This window comes from Cydia amplana, chromosome 21, assembly GCF_948474715.1.
Source record: "Cydia amplana chromosome 21, ilCydAmpl1.1, whole genome shotgun sequence".
Taxonomy (NCBI): Eukaryota; Metazoa; Arthropoda; class Insecta; order Lepidoptera; family Tortricidae; genus Cydia; species Cydia amplana.
This window is the reverse complement of record NC_086089.1, coordinates 3,084,751-3,104,574: the sequence shown is the minus strand read 5'-3', so window position 1 is coordinate 3,104,574 and position 19,824 is coordinate 3,084,751. Positions and strand designations below refer to the sequence as shown.

General features: G+C 39.4%; 3 protein-coding genes across 3 annotated transcripts; all 3 read right to left on the bottom strand.

Moving 5' to 3' along the window:
* Positions 1 to 320: 320 nt before the first annotated feature.
* Positions 321 to 7,833, bottom strand: LOC134657842 (cytochrome c oxidase subunit 4 isoform 1, mitochondrial-like). Its single transcript, XM_063513420.1, has 6 exons — positions 7,680 to 7,833; positions 6,347 to 6,431; positions 5,296 to 5,409; positions 3,182 to 3,374; positions 1,288 to 1,434; positions 321 to 415 (listed from the first exon to the last, which is right to left on the bottom strand). Exons 2-5 carry the CDS (start codon positions 6,428 to 6,430, stop codon positions 1,301 to 1,303), a joined length of 525 nt encoding a protein of 174 aa, XP_063369490.1. The 5' UTR covers position 6,431; positions 7,680 to 7,833; the 3' UTR covers positions 321 to 415; positions 1,288 to 1,300.
* A 1,180-nt stretch (positions 7,834 to 9,013) lies between these two features.
* Positions 9,014 to 14,853, bottom strand: LOC134657803 (uncharacterized). Its single transcript, XM_063513368.1, has 7 exons — positions 14,700 to 14,853; positions 13,335 to 13,435; positions 12,937 to 13,118; positions 12,449 to 12,537; positions 11,903 to 11,966; positions 10,819 to 10,965; positions 9,014 to 10,509 (listed from the first exon to the last, which is right to left on the bottom strand). The coding sequence occupies exons 1-7, from the start codon at positions 14,774 to 14,776 to the stop codon at positions 9,019 to 9,021; spliced, it is 2,151 nt and encodes a 716-aa protein (XP_063369438.1). The 5' UTR covers positions 14,777 to 14,853; the 3' UTR covers positions 9,014 to 9,018.
* Positions 14,854 to 17,739: 2,886 nt separating this feature from the next.
* On the bottom strand, positions 17,740 to 19,156 carry LOC134658158 (uncharacterized). Its single transcript, XM_063513767.1, has 2 exons — positions 18,746 to 19,156; positions 17,740 to 18,053 (listed from the first exon to the last, which is right to left on the bottom strand). Exons 1-2 carry the CDS (start codon positions 19,038 to 19,040, stop codon positions 17,740 to 17,742), a joined length of 609 nt encoding a protein of 202 aa, XP_063369837.1. The 5' UTR covers positions 19,041 to 19,156.
* Between the last annotated feature and the right edge of the window lie 668 nt (positions 19,157 to 19,824).

Here is a 19,824-nt window from a genome sequence, read left to right as displayed (position 1 = left end):
TCTCAATTCGAATAAATATTCTTAAGGTACGCTCATAGTCTAATAAAACATGGTCTTCTCTTCCCAGAGTGACACAAGTCTACGTCACAATAACATTGCCACTTTATATAGAGCTATTGCATGTTATTATATAGCGCTGTCGCATGATGACGTAGGCTTGTGTCAGTCACGTGGTCGGAAGAGAGTACCAGGCGAAGTATATTATTATACCATGGGTATGCTAAGAATTCGTTTTTGGCATAAAAACTAAGTAATAATATTTTTTCGGGAGGGTCGTCGAAATCGAAGATTTGTACAAGGCTACATAAAAAATGAAAGAGTTGTATGATTGGAATCACAATTTATTATCTTACAGAGATAGTTCTTATTTTACATTTGTCTACTCTACCCAAGCCGGTCCATAGCACCATGCCAACTGTAACAAAAATAAGAAAATTACTACATGCTAAGAACAACCTAAAAAAACATATATTTATCGAATCCTATCACAGAATTTCATTAGAATCAGTTGAGAATAGGGAATATTACGCGAAACTCTGCGTAGGGGGCGCCACTCCCACAATAAGTCACAATCTAAGGGTCCTACCGCAAACGAGAACTAAATTTGCTTATCTAACCTTTCTATCACTCCTGCATATTCGAGCGATAAAGAGGCAGATAGCGGAGTTTCGATTTCCTGTTTACCGGTAGACCTTTTGTAAACAAACCGCCTTGATGTATCAATGTCATATTTGATTGTCTGTGAAAACTTGTCATAAAACAGTTTAAGGTACAGTAGGTATAAGTTACTCTATGGTATACTTATGTCGCTGGCGAGGTTGCGGAAGAGTACTTCGTCGTTCCTGGGACCTCGCCTTATAGCAGCGTGGCGGCAACAGAGGGGTTTTAGTGGGTAAACCTGGGGTCTCATTAGCCCACAACAGGGAGTCCCACATAACCATCCCGGCCCGTCCCCGCGCCGGGTGGTATGCGTAAAGCATTTCCCCTCTTAAAAAAAAAAAAAAAAAAAAAAAAAGTATACTTATGTCGCTAGTGCTGCACTCTGGCGGCAAAACATTGCAGTAATACTCCCTATTACGATCTGTAGAACAGCCGGGCATACGAAAGCAATATTGACTGGAGCTAGCTGGTAAGCGAATAAGTGCCACTTGCACCATTTACTAACCCGGGGTTAACCGGTTAAACCCTGGAGTTAACATGGCTACCAGTACAATTTGACACTGGGTTAACGGTTTAACTGCTTAACCTCGGGTTAGTGGGATGGTGCAAGTGGCCCTAATGTGTTACCTCGAGTGTCAGTTTACTTCCAGCGGTTGTTATCGTAGTCCCACTTGGAGGCGAGCCCGTCCACGGGGTTCATCTTGAGGTCCAGCATGCGCTTCAGCTGCGCCTTCTGTTTCTCTTCGCTGAACGACTCGGGCAGGGGGCTGTACACTGTAATGACATGGAAATTTATTTTTAACCGACTTCAAAAAAATCGGCCAAGTGCGAGTCGGACTCGCCCATGAAGGGTTCCGTATTTAGGCGATTTATGACGTATTAAAAAAAAAACTACTTACTAGATCTCGTTCAAACCAATTTTCGGTGGAAGTTTACATGATAATGTACATCATATATTTTTTTTAGTTTTATCATTCTGTTATTTTAGAAGTTACAGGGGGGGGGACACACATTTTACCACTTTGGAAGTGTCTCTCGCGCAAACTATTCAGTTTAGAAAAAAATGATATTAGAAACCTCAATATCATTTTTGAAGACCTATCCATAGATACCCCACACGTATGGGTTTGATGAAAAAAAAAAATTTGAGTTTCAGTTCTAAGTATGGGGAACCCCAAAAATTTATTGTTTTTTTTCTATTTTTGTGTGAAAATCTTAATGCGGTTCACAGAATACATCTACTTACCAAGTTTTAACAGTATAGTTCTTATAGTTTCGGAGAAAAGTGTCTGTGACATACAGACGGACAGACAGACAGACAGACAGACATGACGAATCTATAAGGGTTCCGTTTTTTGCCATTTGGCTACGGAACCCTAAAAAGGAGGAGGTTCTCAATTCATTGAATTGCATGATTGAGGCACAAAATAGGCAAGTTAGAAGTTTGGCATGTCTGTGTGTGCCATAGTAGTAGAGTAGCACTCAAACTGATGAATTGATTTAAGGATGGTTGTTTTAATCAAAAGGTTTATGCGTCAACATGGTTCTTAGATAGATTTTAACGGTCAGGTGGGGTGGGGCAAGGGAAACATACTTTAGTAGCTTTTGCCCGCGGCTTCACACGCGCAGTTTTTTAATATTCACCCCTTTAGGGGATGAATTTTGAAAAATCCTTTCTTAGTGGACCCTATACCTTATAAGGAATCTACTTGCCAAATTTGGACTTTCTAGTCCCAGCAGTTTGGGCTGTGCGTTGATTTAAGTCAGTCAGTCAGGTCTTTCACGTTTATATACATAGATTTTTCTCGGGGTAAGAGAAACCGTATGAGCAAAGTCCTTTGACGTAATATTTTGAAGTTAATTTAATTTATGAATCTGGGGGCACGGTAGTGCCCCCGCCAAGTCGAGCGCGAAGCAAACACGCGATTGCCAAGTCATTATACGTATTAAAAATTAAAGATATCTTATTGATACGGTTTTAACACCCCCTGGCACTGATTAAAATAACCGACTTGGTTTCACATTACATCTCAAAACTTTTTTGTAGTAAAAGCGTTGCGAGACTTGCACCTTTTTACATGTAATGTTTTTGATGGGATCCTCTTTATTTTTAGTGTTATCATTTAATTTAGTTTTTAATATCTTTAAGTAGTCTATTTTTTTATTCGGTAGACTAAAATGACATTTTATAGTATGAAAAATGACACATGATGTTCATACTATGAAATGTCATTTTAGTCTACCAAATAAAAAAATAGACTTTAGTATCTTTTAGTAGTTTAAGTAGCAGTAGTAGTGTAGTAACTGTTTATTTTATTTCACTATTTTAGATTCACTGTTAGAATAATGCCTTCCACTACCCGGTGGGAGCCTTGCACTCCAGGTATGCTAGTCTACTCACCGAACAGCTTCATGCCCATGTAGATCCAGACAGACATTGAAGCTAGGATGAGTCCCCAGCCTAGAATGCCCTTCCACTCCTGGTGGGAGCCTTGCACTCCAGGTATGCTAGTCTACTCACCGAACAGCTTCATGCCCATATAGATCCAGACAGACATTGAAGCTAGGATGAGTCCCCAGCCTATAATTCCCTTCCACTCCCCGGTGGGAGCCTTGAACTCGGCAAAGGTCTGGCAGAAGGAGGCGCGGTACAACGCTTTCTTCTCTTCTACTGTCAGCTTCTTCCAGTCACCCTTTTCCTTCTCGCGGAGGACCTGTTTTGAATATTTTGTTAGATATGTATTAGATAAAGCAAATTGGAGTGGTGAACGTAATCAGGGTTCGAAAGGATAATTATTAATGATAGTTATCATGATAATTCTACGCACAACACAAGCCTTCTTGGGGTTACTATGGGACTTAATTAGTCAATCTGTGTAAGAATGTCTTGTGTAAGAATGTCCTATAATTATCGTGATTTTTATGCCTGATAATTATCGACTTGACAATAGCCAAACTTAAAACCTTAAATATAAAAAAAGCGGCCAAGTGCGAGTCGGACTCGCCCATGAAGGGTTCCGTATTTAGGCGATTTATGACGTATTAAAAAAAAACTACTTACTAGATCTCGTTCAAACCAATTTTCGGTGGAAGTTTGCATGGTAATGTACATCATATATTTTTTTTAGTTTTATCATTCTCTTATTTTAGACGTTACAGGGGGGGGGGGGGACACACATTTTACCACTTTGGAAGTGTCTCTCGCGCAAACTATTCAGTTTAGAAAAAAGCGGCCAAGTGCGAGTCGGACTCGCCCATGAAGGGTTCCGTATTTAGGAGATTTATGACGTATAAAAAAAAACTATTTACTAGATCTCGTTCAAACCAATTTTTGGTGGAAGTTTACAAGGTAATGTACATCATATATATTTGTTTAGTTTTATCATTCTGTTATTTTAGAAGTTACGGGGGGGACACACACACACATTTTACCACTGTCTCTCGCGCAAACTATTCAGTTTAGAAAAAAAATGATATTAGAAACCTCAATATAATTTTTGAAGACCTATCCATAGATACCCCACACGTATGGGTTTGATGAAAAAAAAAATTTTGAGTTTCAGTTCTAATTATGGGGAACCCCAAAAATTTATTGTTTTTTTTCTATTTTTGTGTGAAAATCTTAATGCGGTTCACAGAATACATCTACTTACCAAGTTTCAACAGTATAGTTCTTATAGTTTCGGAGAAAAGTGACTGTGACATACGGACGGACAGACGGACAGACAGACAGACATGACGAATCTATAAGGGTTCCGTTTTTTGCCATTTGGCTACGGAACCCTAAAAATGACATTAGAAACCTCAATATAATTTTTGAAGACCTATCCATAGATACCCCACACGTATGAATTTGATGAAAAAAAATTTTTGAGTTTCAGTTCACAGTATGGGGAACCCCCAAAATTTATTGTTTTTTTTTCTATTTTGGTGTGAAAATCTTAATGCGGTTCACAGAATACATCTACTTACCAAGTTTCAACAGTATAGTTCTTATAGTTTCGGAAAAAAGTGGCTGTGACATACGGACGGACAGACAGACGGACGGACAGACAGACAGACATGACGAATCTATAAGGGTTCCGTTTTTTGCCATTTGGCTACGGAACCCTAAAAATGCCCCAATATTTTTAATTATAGCACTATCCATACCTGGGATAATTATCCGATATTTATCGGAAAAATATCGCGATAGTTACCAAAGACTTTAATTATCTGGAAAATTTCGAACTCTGAACGTAATCGAGGTCATTGACATAGCTGATAGAAAGTTGCCAGTGGGCGTGGCACTTTGCTCATAATGCTCATAGTCCCTCTGGTCGTTCGGGACCAAGACGCCGAATCTGAAGACTCAATAAGAGCAGGCAAAGATTGATGGTTTAGTCAAGATCGCACGGAATCACTGAATTGTGATGTCCTCCATATGCTACAAAATCTTTCTTAGAATCTTCGAGTAGTTGGACTGGAGCGAGGTGTGGAACTTATGAAGGCCTACTGCATCTCTTTTTAGCAGAGCTCCACGACCAGACCTTCAGGTCTACTGGTCCTTTTCGGGCAGGGTTCGAAAGGATAATTATCAAAAGTACTATAACTATCTGGATAATTTCGAACCATGTTTCCTAGGGAACAACATACCTTGATGTCAGGTGTGTCGGGGCGGAAGCGGACGGCGGGCAGGGGGAAGTCGGGCCTGTCCACATAGTTGGGCTGCCCGTTGAAGCCATAGCCGACCCACTCGCGGCTGCCGATCTATCAACACATCAAGTTATAATATCGTTAGCTATTTTTTTAATAGCCTATATTGATTGATTGATTAATTTATTTCTCATTGAAAATGTACATTATATTTTACATGTCAAAATAAAATGCATTCACAAAAAGATCGTCGCAACAAAATATCAACAATAATAATAATGGTTGGATCAAGGGCCAGATGCAGAAGGCGGTGATCTTGGACACGGTGCGGATAGTCCGCCGGTTCCTTTCTCTGCGGCCCTGACCTTGCCCCGCTGCTGGCGGCACCCTAGGTTAGGTTTTTTATAATATGTTTATAAGTATTTTGTATTGTTTTTGTAAGTATTTTTGTATTTTATATATCCATATTATAAAATAACCTAACTTAAGATGAGAAATAAATAAAGAGAAATAATAATTAACAATCAAATTCCATAAAAAAAATCAAATGTTATTTGTGTCCCACTGCTGGGCAAAGGCCTCCTCTGTCTTTTGGCACTCGTTACGGCAAAATTCTTCATCTGTTTTAGATTGTCATTTGAATGAGAAGAAATAATACGTTTTTTTGGCAAAAAAAATATTTTTGACAAGCTATTATTGCTGACTGTACTTTTCTTTCCACAGACAACTAATCAAGACAATTCTAAAAACCCCAATCACAATTAGGCTTCGTTGTTTTATCACAGAGTTCCTATGGCCACCATCATCAGATCAGCTCAATGGTACCATAATATTGCATTGTCACCCGACTTACATATGTTTGCAAAATTTCAGCTTCATTGGAAGTATCTCAAATTTAACTTTCAAGATTTGACCCTAAAACACATTGCAAGTTAAATAAAAGCTCGTAAAAACATCAGTGTTAAAATGTGTGTGAAGCCATTATCAGATCTAATGTATTTGATTGGACTTTGACTAAAGAGGATGGTACTAACTAACAATAAGATATTACCTTGGAAAGCTCGCTCATGGCGCGGGTGCCAGCGGGGACGCGGACTGCATCTAGCAGCGCTCTGCGCATCAGGTAGTTAGCCATACTGGAAATACAGGAAATGCTTAAAATATTTAATGCTTGTAACATATGTTTGTGTACACACAAGGGTTTATTAACAGTTCACAACATTTTTACTAAAAATTTAAGTTTTTAGTGGTATCTATTTTGTGTTTTTGTGAACCAATTATTTTCCCTACCAACGAGACAAGCTGAGCCTAGTGTAGGACCCAGGGCAACCTGAATTGTATCTTTCTTAGCCAAAGCACATTGCTAATTAGGACAATTTTGCCTGCTTAACACACCAGCGTGGTAATCCTTCAAATAATTTTGATTTTAAGCCATTATTGGTTTTGGGAAAAGTCAGGGTTTACTCGATTTCAAATGATTGAATACTAGTAATAAATTTTCTAACTAATAAATTTTCTAATTCTGGCACCTTAAATTATTCTCGTTTTAATAATTCGGAATCTTTTACTCAGTTACCGATGCCATAATTATAAAAAAAATGTACAAAAAAATAAACCATCACAAGAAATCATAACATAAGACAATGTGAGTTGACAGAGACTTTACCAGCTTACTTTATAAATATTGCTACTGAATATTGCAGGCTTTTAAGTAGGTATGTTGTTAAGTATAGAAGACTAAAACTATTACCTAATTGTTTCTCTGTAGCTTTATACTTTATTATTGAGCTATTTGCACAAACAATGCATGTTCATGTTAGGATGTTTAAGAGTAATTTATCCTTATTTTTTATGAAGTTACTATTATAAATAATTACCTGAGATGTAATACTTTGTGACTACTACAAATAAGGAAAATAGGTACTAAAAAAATATGATGGCAGAAACTTTGCAATATGAAGTTAAAAATTATTAAAGGTACCTAATGGTTTCAAATAGATTTTTATTTCCAATACGGATAGCACACCAATTAAGTAGGTTATAGATAATTATTTACCAGATGATAAATGATAAGGTTACGTTATGACAATCGATAGCATGGGTTACATAACGGGAAATGTTGAGAAAACTCCATTCAGGAATACTTAACTTTACGCCAAAACTTACGTAATTCCTAAAGAAGTTGTTTTAATAATCTTAAAGACAAGAGAACATCACTAATTGTAAGAATTGAATGAAATTCCAAATTCCGATCGGCACTTGTCGAATGTCAATTTTAGTCATGTACTTACCTCTTTGGAACGATATATTACTTTCAAATGATCATAAATAAACACACATCACATAACAAAAGAAAATATATGAAAAAAACTTGGAAATATTACCTGGGAAATTTAGTTTCTTTTCACGTGAAATATTTTATCACCACCCAATATGACTGAAAAACTCCAGTGACATCTGACGGATATTTAGCGAAGTAGTAGCGATTCGTTTCACGCACTTTTGTTTGGCTGGTTTGACTTTGACAAAGTAGTAGAGCCGCATTAGTATAGTTGGTCAAACCAATTTGTCAGTAAATATAGCTGGTCAGTAAAAAAAGGCGCGAAATTCAAATTTTCTATGGGACGGTATCCCTTCGCGCCTACATCTTTCAAATTTGCCGCCTTTTTCTACTGTCAAGATCTGGTTGACCAAGTATAAGAACAAACAAAACTATACTCATCCTTTTCTTTTGGGTGCTAAAAGGTCAAGCAAATCTTGTCAGTAAAAAAAAGGCGCGAAATTCAAATTTTCTATGGGACGATATCCCTTCGCGCCTACATTTTTCAAATTTGCCGCCTTTTTCTACTGACAAGATCTGCTTGACCATCTATACTTGTCGAAGGACTGTCTCATTTCAAACAGAGTCAGAGAGAATCATTTACTGAAGCGTAGCGAAGGTCTAAGTTTTGACTCGGGCGTTTTGCTTTTGTATGTCCGGATGTTCTCCTCTACAGGTCACAATTCTCAACCGATTCTTGTGAAATATTGTGACCAGATTCTATGAGTAAATATTTTTTTTGTCGATCCCGTTTTTGGAAATTTTCAAAAATGGAGGAGTTGTGATACCTCGCGCTTAAGCAAATAGTCATATCGATATCATAAGAGTATTTTCTTTTTGAGACATATTTACATAGTAAATGGCAAAAAATACAGAAACATTGTATTACTGGTTTAGCCGGTATTTAGATATTTAGTTTGTACTCGAGAATGAGTAGCCGAATTTCGTCAGCTTAGCTAAGAACTATCAAGGCGCATTTTGTAAACAATCGCTATTTTTGTTTGCACACAGAAAGCCTGGGTTCGATCCCCAGTAAGACATAACTTTTTGTATTTTTTTTTTCACTTAAACTTCGTATTTTTTTTTAATAAATTAAAATCTTTGTATTGTTGATTGATCAAACCGCTGTGTGGCGCTGTCATCGTGCACGGTCCCAATAAGCTATGCTCGCGAGGTCTACAGCTCACAGAGCCACTAGTACTATCTTTGTCTTACACTAGTACTAGATAGATGTCGACTACGAAATAACTCGCGTTTTGGTAAGAAAACTGATGTATGGAGTATGGAGTTACAACTCTTTCTTTACTTATATTTCTCTATGCTCTTAAGCAGCAAGATGGCAGAAAGTGTCAGGCGAAAGGATGGACTCCGTTCCGTTAAGGGCGATAAAAATGCAATAAATGTTATTCCAATGTTTTATTAACTACAGTGTTCATGACGTCCGCAAAGATTTTGTATACCTCACTTTTCCCTATTAATTGATTACTGTCGTGAATTTCTTTTTGAAACGGTTTTGGATCTATACTCAATCCTTCGTCACGTGTGTCTGAATTCGCTCGTGTATGGACTTTCTCCTCAACATCTGTCAAATAAAGGAAAGTTAGTACGGTTTCCGAACCTTTAGTTTTATCTGTATCTATATTTTTAAAATTATTGCGTAACGGACTATAATCAGTAGCTTTGTAGTCCTCGGTTTGTGAGTTTAACTCACTGCTTATTTCCAGCTCTTCTATTAATTTCTGGATTTCATGTTTTACAATTTCGTCTGCAATATCATTTGCAAGTTCAGCGTGACCTATTTCTTCTTTATCGGTAGTAGATTCACGACTTTCTTTCCAAATCATTTTATTAATGCCAACATTTTTATCAACTTCTGGATTATGCACTTGAATTTTATTTTCATTTTGAGTAGCTTCATGATTATCTTGATATTTGGGTAAAATATTTTTACCATCATATTCCAAATCAATAGGTCGTGGATTCCCAAGAATATTTGGAGGATTTGTAGGGACGTAACCCTTATGCTTCTTATCTGGACGTTTTGGCATGTGTTTATTTTCGAACTGAAAATTGACTACATTACGATTACGATGTTTTTTTCTTAAAACTGTGTCTTTTGTAAATACTGGAAGATGTTTTTTAATTAACCTAACACCAGTTTCGCTTGATCTGGATTCTACGGGATCAACATTATCAGTCACAATTTTTTTTGCTGAAGCAGCGTTCTCAGGGAAATCAGACTCTGAATCCATATTTAAATTATTATCCGGTGGTTCTGTCACTCTAACGTTCTCTATAACTATTTTTTGAATTTCTCTTGACTCTGTTGGTTTTGGATCAAAGTCAATTACTTTGGTTGCGCGATCTACTGGATTCATGGTTATACTATCAGAATCAACGTCATCTGTGTCCACATTCGTTTCTTCTAGAGATGTATTCTTGGCTTCTCCTTCCTCTTTGGCTTCAGCATCTTTATTGTGTTGATCTTCTTCTCTTAATGCATGACCGATTTCTTCTTCCCGAGTCCGATCCGAATCAATAAATTGATGTACTACTACTGGATTATTTTCAGTACCAGGTCCATTATGTTTTATTTCGGGGTCTTGTTCTTCGTCTGGTAGACTTACTTCTTCTGTTTGGGGAGTTCCAGATTGTATGTTTCGGATTAGATCCGCACCCTCTTTGCTTTGCATTCCAAGCTTTTTAAGTTCATTCTGCACTATTTCGAGGTGTTTATCTATGGCTGCAATGTCTTGGGCTGCCTCGGTATTTGTACCTTCACGTTGTAAGGGGATTGGTTCTGCTTCCCCGCCGATCCCGTATAGAATGATTTTTTTATCCAATACTCTAAAGGGTCGTTGGGTTGTAGTACTGCGACTGATTCGAACTCTTTCCTGAAAAGCAACCAGAGAGGTATCACGGCAAAACATTAAAAAAAAGTTTTCGTAAACCATGTACCAATCGTACCAATGTAGTCAGCGTTTTGTAGGTACCTATGTTGGTCGTTAAATCCGTGCGATTGATTGACTGATTTAAAACGCTGTCTCGCTCAAATCAAGGAGCGGCATGCCAATCCGCACAAGTGGGACCGAATAAGTAAGCGGGCATATAGGGAGAGATCTCTGTACTGGTTTTCTATACTCCAGTACCTACTGAAACCCAGTAGGTATGCAAACTCAAGCATCTCGGTTGACAGCAGTTACCTGATCCATGAGGTCTTGAATCCAGTCGGCATAGAACCCGACCTTGGTAAACACTGTGGGCGTGTCAGGTCGTCCGCAAATCGGGGAGCCAAAGCTGGTGACGCCCACCAGGTACATACCCGAGACGCCCGGGTCGCCTACGTCTAGCTGGAGAGAAATGGCAAAAGTTTCATTTTTGGTACAAACTTTTATCGCTGACTGTACTTTATTTCTTTCCACAGACAACGAATACTCATCGAGACAATTCTAAAAGATAATAACAAAGACAAAGGCTGACAAAAAGAGTGTACAAGGGAGAAGTAGAAGAGGGAGTTGGAAGGGGCAGACCTCGGCGGACTTTCTCTAATCAGATCGGGGAAATCCTGAAGAAAGGCCAGGTCAAGAGCACCCTAAACCGGCGAGCGTGTATGAGGAATGTTATGAAAGTAACGGAAGCGAAAGAGGTATGTCAGGATCGTAGCAAGTGGAAATCCGTGGTCTCTGCCTACCCTCCGAGAAATAGGCATTATTATATGTATGTATGTACAATTCTAAAAACCCCAAACACGCGTTGCGTTACACGCGTTGGTTGAATGCGTTGTTTTATCACAGAGTTCCTATGGCCACCTCCTGTCTCCATCATCAGATCAATCCTAATAGTTTGGAGTTAGGCAAAGGAAACTAAAGGGAGGGTATGTTGTAGCTGATCATATTATGGTGCCGGGATATAAACTAGTGGCTCATGAAAGCTTTTGGAATAAGGAATTCATTTGAAATTCAGGAAATGTTAAGATTGTTAAGGTGATGTCCAGGTTTTGTTAAGATATTAATTTTTTTTAATGGAATATCTTAACAAAATCCCAGTGCCTGGACCCCTGTACCTACAGCTAGGGGGAAAAAGACGAAACGCGCGTGGATTTTCGTTGCGTCAGCGTCCTGGGCTATAACCGCGAAAAACGAAGTTCGCTAATTGCGGGAATCCTCTAATTACGCCTTCATTGGAGTAAAAGAGAAAGATCCCCGCAATTTGCAAATTTCGGTTTTCACGGTAGCCCCTCTGACCATGTCGGAAGTGTCGGAACACACTAGCAGGTATTGGACTTACATTGCATGCACCTTCGCCTCTTGATATGAAACCGGCGCAGAAATTTGTTCTAGTTATGAACTTCCTGAAATAGTTTAGTTTTTTATAATTTGGGCAACTTCCTTTATGTCGGAGGAATACGTACAATCGTTCTACTACCACTACGTACGTCTACTGACCATGACGGAATGTTATCGGAACCCAAATCTGATATCAAAATGGAACGTGGTAGTACGTGCCAATCGTTAACGCTCCGTAGCGTATTGTAGCCATCTCTCTCTATCCACACTAGTGTAACTGTGACAGTTGCGTTCGTTCGCTACGGAGCTAACGATTGGCACGTTGGCTACACGCCCTGTGCTTTTATTTTTGGCGACTAAATATGGTTTCCGTTCCGCCTGATATAGGAGGCAAATCTCCGCTTCTCTGGTTTGTTGTCAAAACGGCAGCAACTCATGGCGCAAAATACTGGTTCTCTGTACCGGTTCTATACGTACGTTAGTAATAATAATTCAATGGTGGTAATACTAGTATAATGATGATATGAGTTGAATAATGTCTACTTACTTTCCATATATTTCCCTGCACGACTCTCTATCGTAGAAGTCTAGACTAGCTGCATGTAACCTATTCCGATGAAATTGTAAATTGCTCACCTGTAGAAATAATCAGTCAATTGTACAGTCACGCTCCGTGATTGTTTTACGCCATTTAGGGTTCTAGCTAAATTGGAAATTCCATAGCGTAAGTATGGAACAACCAATTTAGCTAGGATCATAAATGGCGTAACAATCCCGTGTGGTGACTGTACGTTGCCATTAGTTATAGAACAGGCAGGAGACGGCACCAGTGTAAGGCCTGAGTGGACGCTCGAAGCGGAGTGTTCGGCGGGGCGTGCAGCGTGGCGTCGAGCTACCAAGTGATTTGAGCAGCGTGCACTAAGGCCGCTACTATACGTTTGCATTTGTTTAACATGCACGCCGCACGCCCCGCCCCGCTGCACGCCCAACTTGAGCGTCCACTCAGGCCTTACACGAAGAACAAGATTGAGTTACCGTTTTAGCGCCCCATCCGAGAATAGTAATGGGCGGGGTGTTTTCCGGCAGAGCTGACGCAGCTCGGTCAATCTCTATCTTCTTCACATTCCTGTGCCTGAAGCTGAGGACCCTTTGGAGCTGCATCACAGCCAGGTTACTGCGCAGGGTCTTGGGATCGTATGACGGGTGGAAGTACACTCCTATACAGGGAGGGTACATATTAATATAAAGTAGGGGTCTTACCCCATTCTCTTACCCCATATAACGTTATAATACCTACATGTTTGGAATTAACACAGTTATAGAGCCTGTGCGGAAAGAGAAGAGTCGTGGAATGTATTGGGCCCCATACATTCCACGACTCTTCTCTTTCCGAACAGACTCGATGTGTGACGGAACCTTTATAATGTACCTACCCATGACAGGTATGATCTCGCCGCCAAGAAAGAAGAAGTTAGATCCGGCGCGGATGGCGATGAAGCTGGGGTTCTCGCGGTAGAAGCGATTGTTGTGGGCGCTGAAACAGATGGGTCGATCGCTAAAATATGGTAGGTAGGCTGATAATTGGTATTTATACTCTTTTCCCAAATAGTCCTCATGCCCATCTTGGGGATAGCCCCAACATTCTGCGAACTTTTGGACCTCCCCTCGTACGTACACACTGTTTTTATTATGCAACGCGTCTGTATAAGGCCTGAGTGGACGCTCGAAGCGGAGCGTTCGGCGGGGCATGCAGTGTGGCGTCGGGCTCACAAGTGATTTGAGCAGCGTGCACTAAGGCTGCTCCTATACGCTTGCATTTGTTTAACATGCACGCCGCACGCCCCGCCCCGCTGCACGCCCAACTCGAGCGTCCACTCAAGCCTTAGAGCTCGTTTAGACGGTGCGAGAACTCGCATGCGAGTTTCATTACATTGCGTCATTTGATCGGTCGGCTGAATTGATGTAACCTCAATGGTCCGCAATGTAAGTAACTAAAATCGTATACGAGTTCGCGCGCCGTCTAAATGAGCCCTTAAAACACTAAGAGTGGCATCTTACTCGTCGTAACCTGTCATCGAGTTTTTGAATTCAATGTATGCTCATTTTCTCTTTTTCATATGAAATGTTATTTAGATAAACAAAAACAATGTTTATAGAGGCTAAGTCATTATTTTTATTTAAAAATACTTACATTTTGTCCAAATGCATCGCTTTTCCAGTTCGTTTTAGTTCTTTACCCCCAATTTAGACTCTCGCGCGAGCCACGAGACGAGCCGCGAGCCGCGCCACGAGACGCGAGTGTAAGCGGTGGGCTCGCGGCTCGTCTCGTGGCTCGCAAGCTCGTCGAGCTAATATAATTTAAACACTAACGGCACGGCATAAGGTTTATAACCGAATGACAAGCCGAACGAGAGTGTAAGCGGTGGACTCGCGTCTCGTGGCGCGGCTCGCGGCTCGTCTCGTGGCTCGCGCGAGAGTCTAATTCGCCTATTAGATTTTATAAGCACGAATTTATTTAGATATAATAGTACATTACATACCTAGGGAGGTGAATTCGTGAATGCTCCAGATCGCAGGTGTTTGTGCCATAATGCGATCTGAAGGCCTACCGCGAACCACGTTCGACGTATTGCCTCTCTGTCGCACTTGTAAATTCGTACGTAAGTGTGACAGGGAGGCATCACGTCGAACTTGGTTCGCGGTAGGCCCTCTGGGGCTTTACGAATTACCGCCCGTGGTTTGTCTAAAGTTTTACGGCTTGCCTTGGCCTTGGCCTAGGGTGACGTAAACATACTTACAGCTGTAAACATGAGGCAGCGGTGATGACGAGGTCATCTTTGATGATGGAACCGGCGCAGTAGAACACGTTCAACATATGAACGCTCACTATAAACGGGTACTTTTTGATATTGACGCGCTTTCCCCCGAAGATTCGGCGGGTCGGAGTGTCATCTGGATCTGTCGGATTATATACTGGGTGAACCAAATCTTGTCAGTAAATAGGAACAAAAAGAACTATACTCTTCCTTTTCTAGTTAGTACTAGCACCCAAAACAAAAAGGATAACACTCCCACTCCTTACACTAGTGTGTAAGACAAAGATAGTAAGATTCTCTCTGTCTATGTTTGAAATCAAACAGACCTTTGACACACTATAGTTATTTCGATATTTTCGATACCCTAGTTCACACTCGTACTAATTATGACATTTTTAGGGTTCCGTAGCCAAATGGCAAAAAACGGAACCCTTATAGATTCGTCATGTCTGTCTGTCTGTCTGTCTGTCCGTCTGTCCGTGTATGTCACAGTCACTTTTCTCCGAAACTATAAGAACTATACTGTTGAAACTTGGTAAGTAGATGTATTCTGTGAACCGCATTAAGATTTTCACACAAAAATAGAAAAAAAAACAATAAATTTTTGGGGTTCCCTATACTTAGAACTGAAACTCAAAATTTTTTTTTCATTAAACCTATACGTGTGGGGTATCTATGGATAGGTCTTCAAAAATGATATTGAGGTTTCTAATATCATTTTTAGGGTTCCGTAGCCAAATGGCAAAAAACGGAACCCTTATAGATTCGTCATGTCTGTCTGTCTGTCCGTCTGTCCGTCTGTCCGTCTGTCTGTCCGTCCGTATGTCACAGCCACTTTTCTCCGAAACTATAAGAACTATACTGTTGAAACTTGGTAAGTAGATGTATTCTGTGAACCGCATTAAGATTTTCACACAAAAATAGAAAAAAAACAATAAATTTTTGGGGTTCCCCATACTTCGAACTGAAATTCAAAAATTTTTTTTTCATCAAACCCATACGTGTGGGGTATCTATGGATAGGTCTTCAAAAATGATATTGAGGTTTCTAATATCATTTTTTTCTAAACTGAATAGTTTGCGCGAGAGACACTTCCAAAGTGGTAAAATGTGTGTCCCCCCCCCTGTAACTTCTAAAATAAAAGAATGATAAAACTAAAAAAAATATATGATGTACATTACCATGTAAACTTCCACCGAAAATTGGTTTGAACGAGATCTAGTAAGTAGTTTTTTTTTTATACGTCTTAAATCGCCTAAATACGGAACCCTTCATGGGCGAGTCCGACTCGCACTTGGCCGCTTTTTTCTAAACTGAATAGTTTGCGCGAGAGACACTTCCAAAGTGGTAAAATGTGTGTCCCCCCCCCTGTAACTTCTAAAATAACAGAATGATAAAACTAAAAAAAATATATGATGTACATTACCGTGTAAACTTCCACCGAAAATTGGTTTGAACGAGATCTAGTAAGTAGTTTTTTTTTAATACGTCATAAATCGCCTAAATACGGAACCCTTCATGGGCGAGTCCGACTCGCACTTGGCCGCTTTTTTAAATTAAAACCATAGTGCACAGACAAAAAGTCGTAATAAGGTACAACCAATTTTTCCGCGTAATTAGTACGAGTGTGAACTAGGAACTAGGGTATTTGTTTTAAAAAGCGGCCAAGTGCGAGTCGGACTCGCCCATGAAGGGTTCCGTATTTAGGGGATTTATGACGTATTAAAAAAAAACCGGCCAAGTGCGAGTCGGACTCGCGCACGGAGGGTTCCGCACCATCAACAAAAAATAGAGCAAAACAAGCAAAAAAACCGGCCAAGTGCGAGTCGGACTCGCGCACGGAGGGATCCGCACCATCAACAAAAAATAGAGCAAAACAAGCAAAAAAACGGTCACCTATCCAAGTACTAACCCCGCCCGACGTTGCTTAACTTCGGTCAAAAATCACGTTTGTTGTATGGGAGCCCCACTTAAATCTTTATTTTATTCTGTTTTTAGTATTTGTTGTTATAGCGGCAACAGAAATACATTATCTGTGAACATTTCAACTGTCTAGCTATCACGGTTCGTGAGATACAGCCTGGTGACAGACGGACGGACGGACGGACGGACAGCGGAGTCTTAGTAATAGGGTCCCGTTTTTACCCTTTGGGTACGGAACCCTAAAAACTACTTACTAGATCTCGTTTAAACCAATTTTCGGTGGAAGTTTGCATGGTAAAGTACATCATATATTTTCTTTTTTAGTTTTATCATTCTCTTATTTTAGGAGTTACAGGGGGGGGGGGGACACATTTTACCACTTTGGAAGTGTCTCTCGCGCAAACTATTCAGTTTAGAAAAAAATGATATTAGAAACCTCAATATCATTTTTGAAGACCTATCTATAGATACACATAGGGTTTGATAAAAAAACATTTTTTTTTTGAGTTTCAGTTCGAAGTATGGGGAACCCCCAAAATTTATAGTTTTTTTTCTATTTTTGTTCACAGAATACATCTACCTACTTACCAAGTTTCAACAGTACCTATAGTTCTTATAGTTTCGGAAAAAAGTGGCTGTGACATACGGACGTTACAGACGGACAGACAGACAGACAGACATGACGAATCCATAAGGGTTCCGTTTTATGCCATTTGGCTACGGAACCCTAAAAAGGGGGCAATGATACCAGAGCTAGCGAAAGATTTAAAAATAGAACCACGACGGTAGGGAGTTGTTAGAAAAGTGGAATCTTGAGCGTTGCGAGGGTTAAACAAATTTTGCCACCGAGTGAATCACAAAATTTACTAAATGTAAACTATCAAACAAAATCAAACCAAATCAATTCAAAATGATTGTTATTTATCATTCAAAATCATAATTTAAAAGCCAGGCCAGCCAATAAGGAAACAACTCAAATTTTGCATTTGATTAGGTACTTTGCCACACATCACACACATGCGGATAAAATGCAACTTTCTCATCAGGTTTTGAACAGTCAAAGCCTTTGCCAGCTGGTGTGGTGAAAAGATAATTACGTTTACCAAAACGATTTAGAATGAACGCTAAAATTCGGAACCATCAAGAAAATAAAGCTCTTACTCCAAAATGGACTCTCTTCATTAACTCCTGTTCCACCCCCAGCAGCGTCAGTATCATTAGTATTCAAATCATTGTCTTCAAGTCTTGTTAAGTTCGGCTTCCTGTCCACATCCAGTCTTTGCTGGTATAAATCTAAGGCTTTAAGGTTCTCGGGATTACTTGCATAAGTTCCGAGATATTCAACTACTTTATCGTTGAGTAGTTTGTTGATGTCTACTGTTATATTTTCTTCGGCCAATGCGTCATCTAAGGCTGATGAAAAATTTGCGTATTAAGGATGACTCACGTTAGACTGTTAGACCGGGCCGTGCCCGGGCTGGAGCTTCCGGCGCTTACTTTTCTATGACAGATGATCACTTAATGCTTTCCGTAGAAAACGGAGCTACGGAAGTTCCGGCCCGGACACGGCTTGGTCTAACGTGAGTCATCCTTTAGCCAGGCCCGAGGAGTGGAGATGATTAAAACCATCAAGTAAAACACCCGTATCTTTTGAAAGATCAATCTAACGGCACCACAAAACATAGGGAGGGAAATAAAAAACATTCTCACTTTACTTCTAGTAAGTACAGTCAGCATCAAAGAGCGGATCAAACTACGCGTCAACAGTAATACAGATGTAAAAAAAAGTATGTTTCTATACATATGTAGAATACTTAATTAAATTGTTAGTTACATATGTATGAACCAACTGTAGAAATATATCACTATTAATTCGGAAAAGTATTCCAGGGTGGCAGATACTTTTGGCGCGTTGTTTCATCCGGTACTATATTGTATCCTGAATGTACATACATATGCCCATGTCAACAGCTTTCTAGCATTAATTATCAATTAGGTAATGAGAATATAATGGTTCCCAGTTGACTATGGAATTCTAAAAATATATAAAATTCACAGATATGCATCAAACATGTACTCGGACTCAGCGCACAAACGCCTCTTACCAGTTTTCCATGCTAGCGATCCATACAAGTCTTCGTTTCCGTCATCTCCAGTTGAGTTAGTCGACTCAGTCGCTAGTCTGCTCAATACTTCCCTGCTCTGCTTCTCTGCCTCGGTCAGATTTACGTAGTGATTAAATATGACAGCAAACTCCTGTAATTTTGAGTCGTTGGGAGCCAATATTTGACTTGATACGCCTTTTAACAGTTCTGAGGCTGCTGTAATGTCCTGGGATAGTTCAATAAGGCCCTGGATTGAGTGAAAACATAAAACTGTCCAGAAAATAAAGGTAAACATGTGAATACCGGAAACCAAACGCTTTCGAGGGAACGATATAAGCGTTATCAGTAAACTATTTATGATATTATTTTAAAGTGTGACTTGTTATTTATTTCGATATGTTGTAACTGTGCTAGTGTTTAACAAGAAGTAGTAGGTAGGTAGCTAAGGAATAAAATATTTCGACATTGGTGACTTTATTATTTCAATGAAACTTAATAAAAACATATTCTACGTTAGAGTTAGGTATAAAGAAAATGTGACATGTTGTGACAAGGGGGAAGTCACAAAGTTTGTGACGTCACTTTAACTTATTTAATTCGCTGTACAGTTAAATAATAAGTTATTGGAACGATATTCATTTTTATTCGTTTAATTTTATTTCCTAATCAGTTATGGGTTATAAAATTACTAATATTTTTTTTCAAAACCCGTTTTTTTTTAATAAATAATAGGTACGTCACCCTAATTCGATTTGCCTATTTCGTTGAAAAAGTTGTCAGTGAATCGTATATACATTTACAGTACATATGTTGCTAATTCCCCGCACTAGTGCGGAAATAAGCAAAAAAAAGTAGTCGGGCATATAAGTATGTACTGTAAAACGTTGTACGATACACGTGCGAATAGGTAATTCGCAGCTCGTGTCGATTTAAAACACTCCCTTCGGTCGTGTTTTAATTTATCACCAATCGTTGCGAATTTCCTACTTTCCGCAAATAACTACTTTCTAATAATATAATATTGGAATCGTATCGCATATCTACCTATAAAGAAAACAAGGAAAACCAATTATCATTTT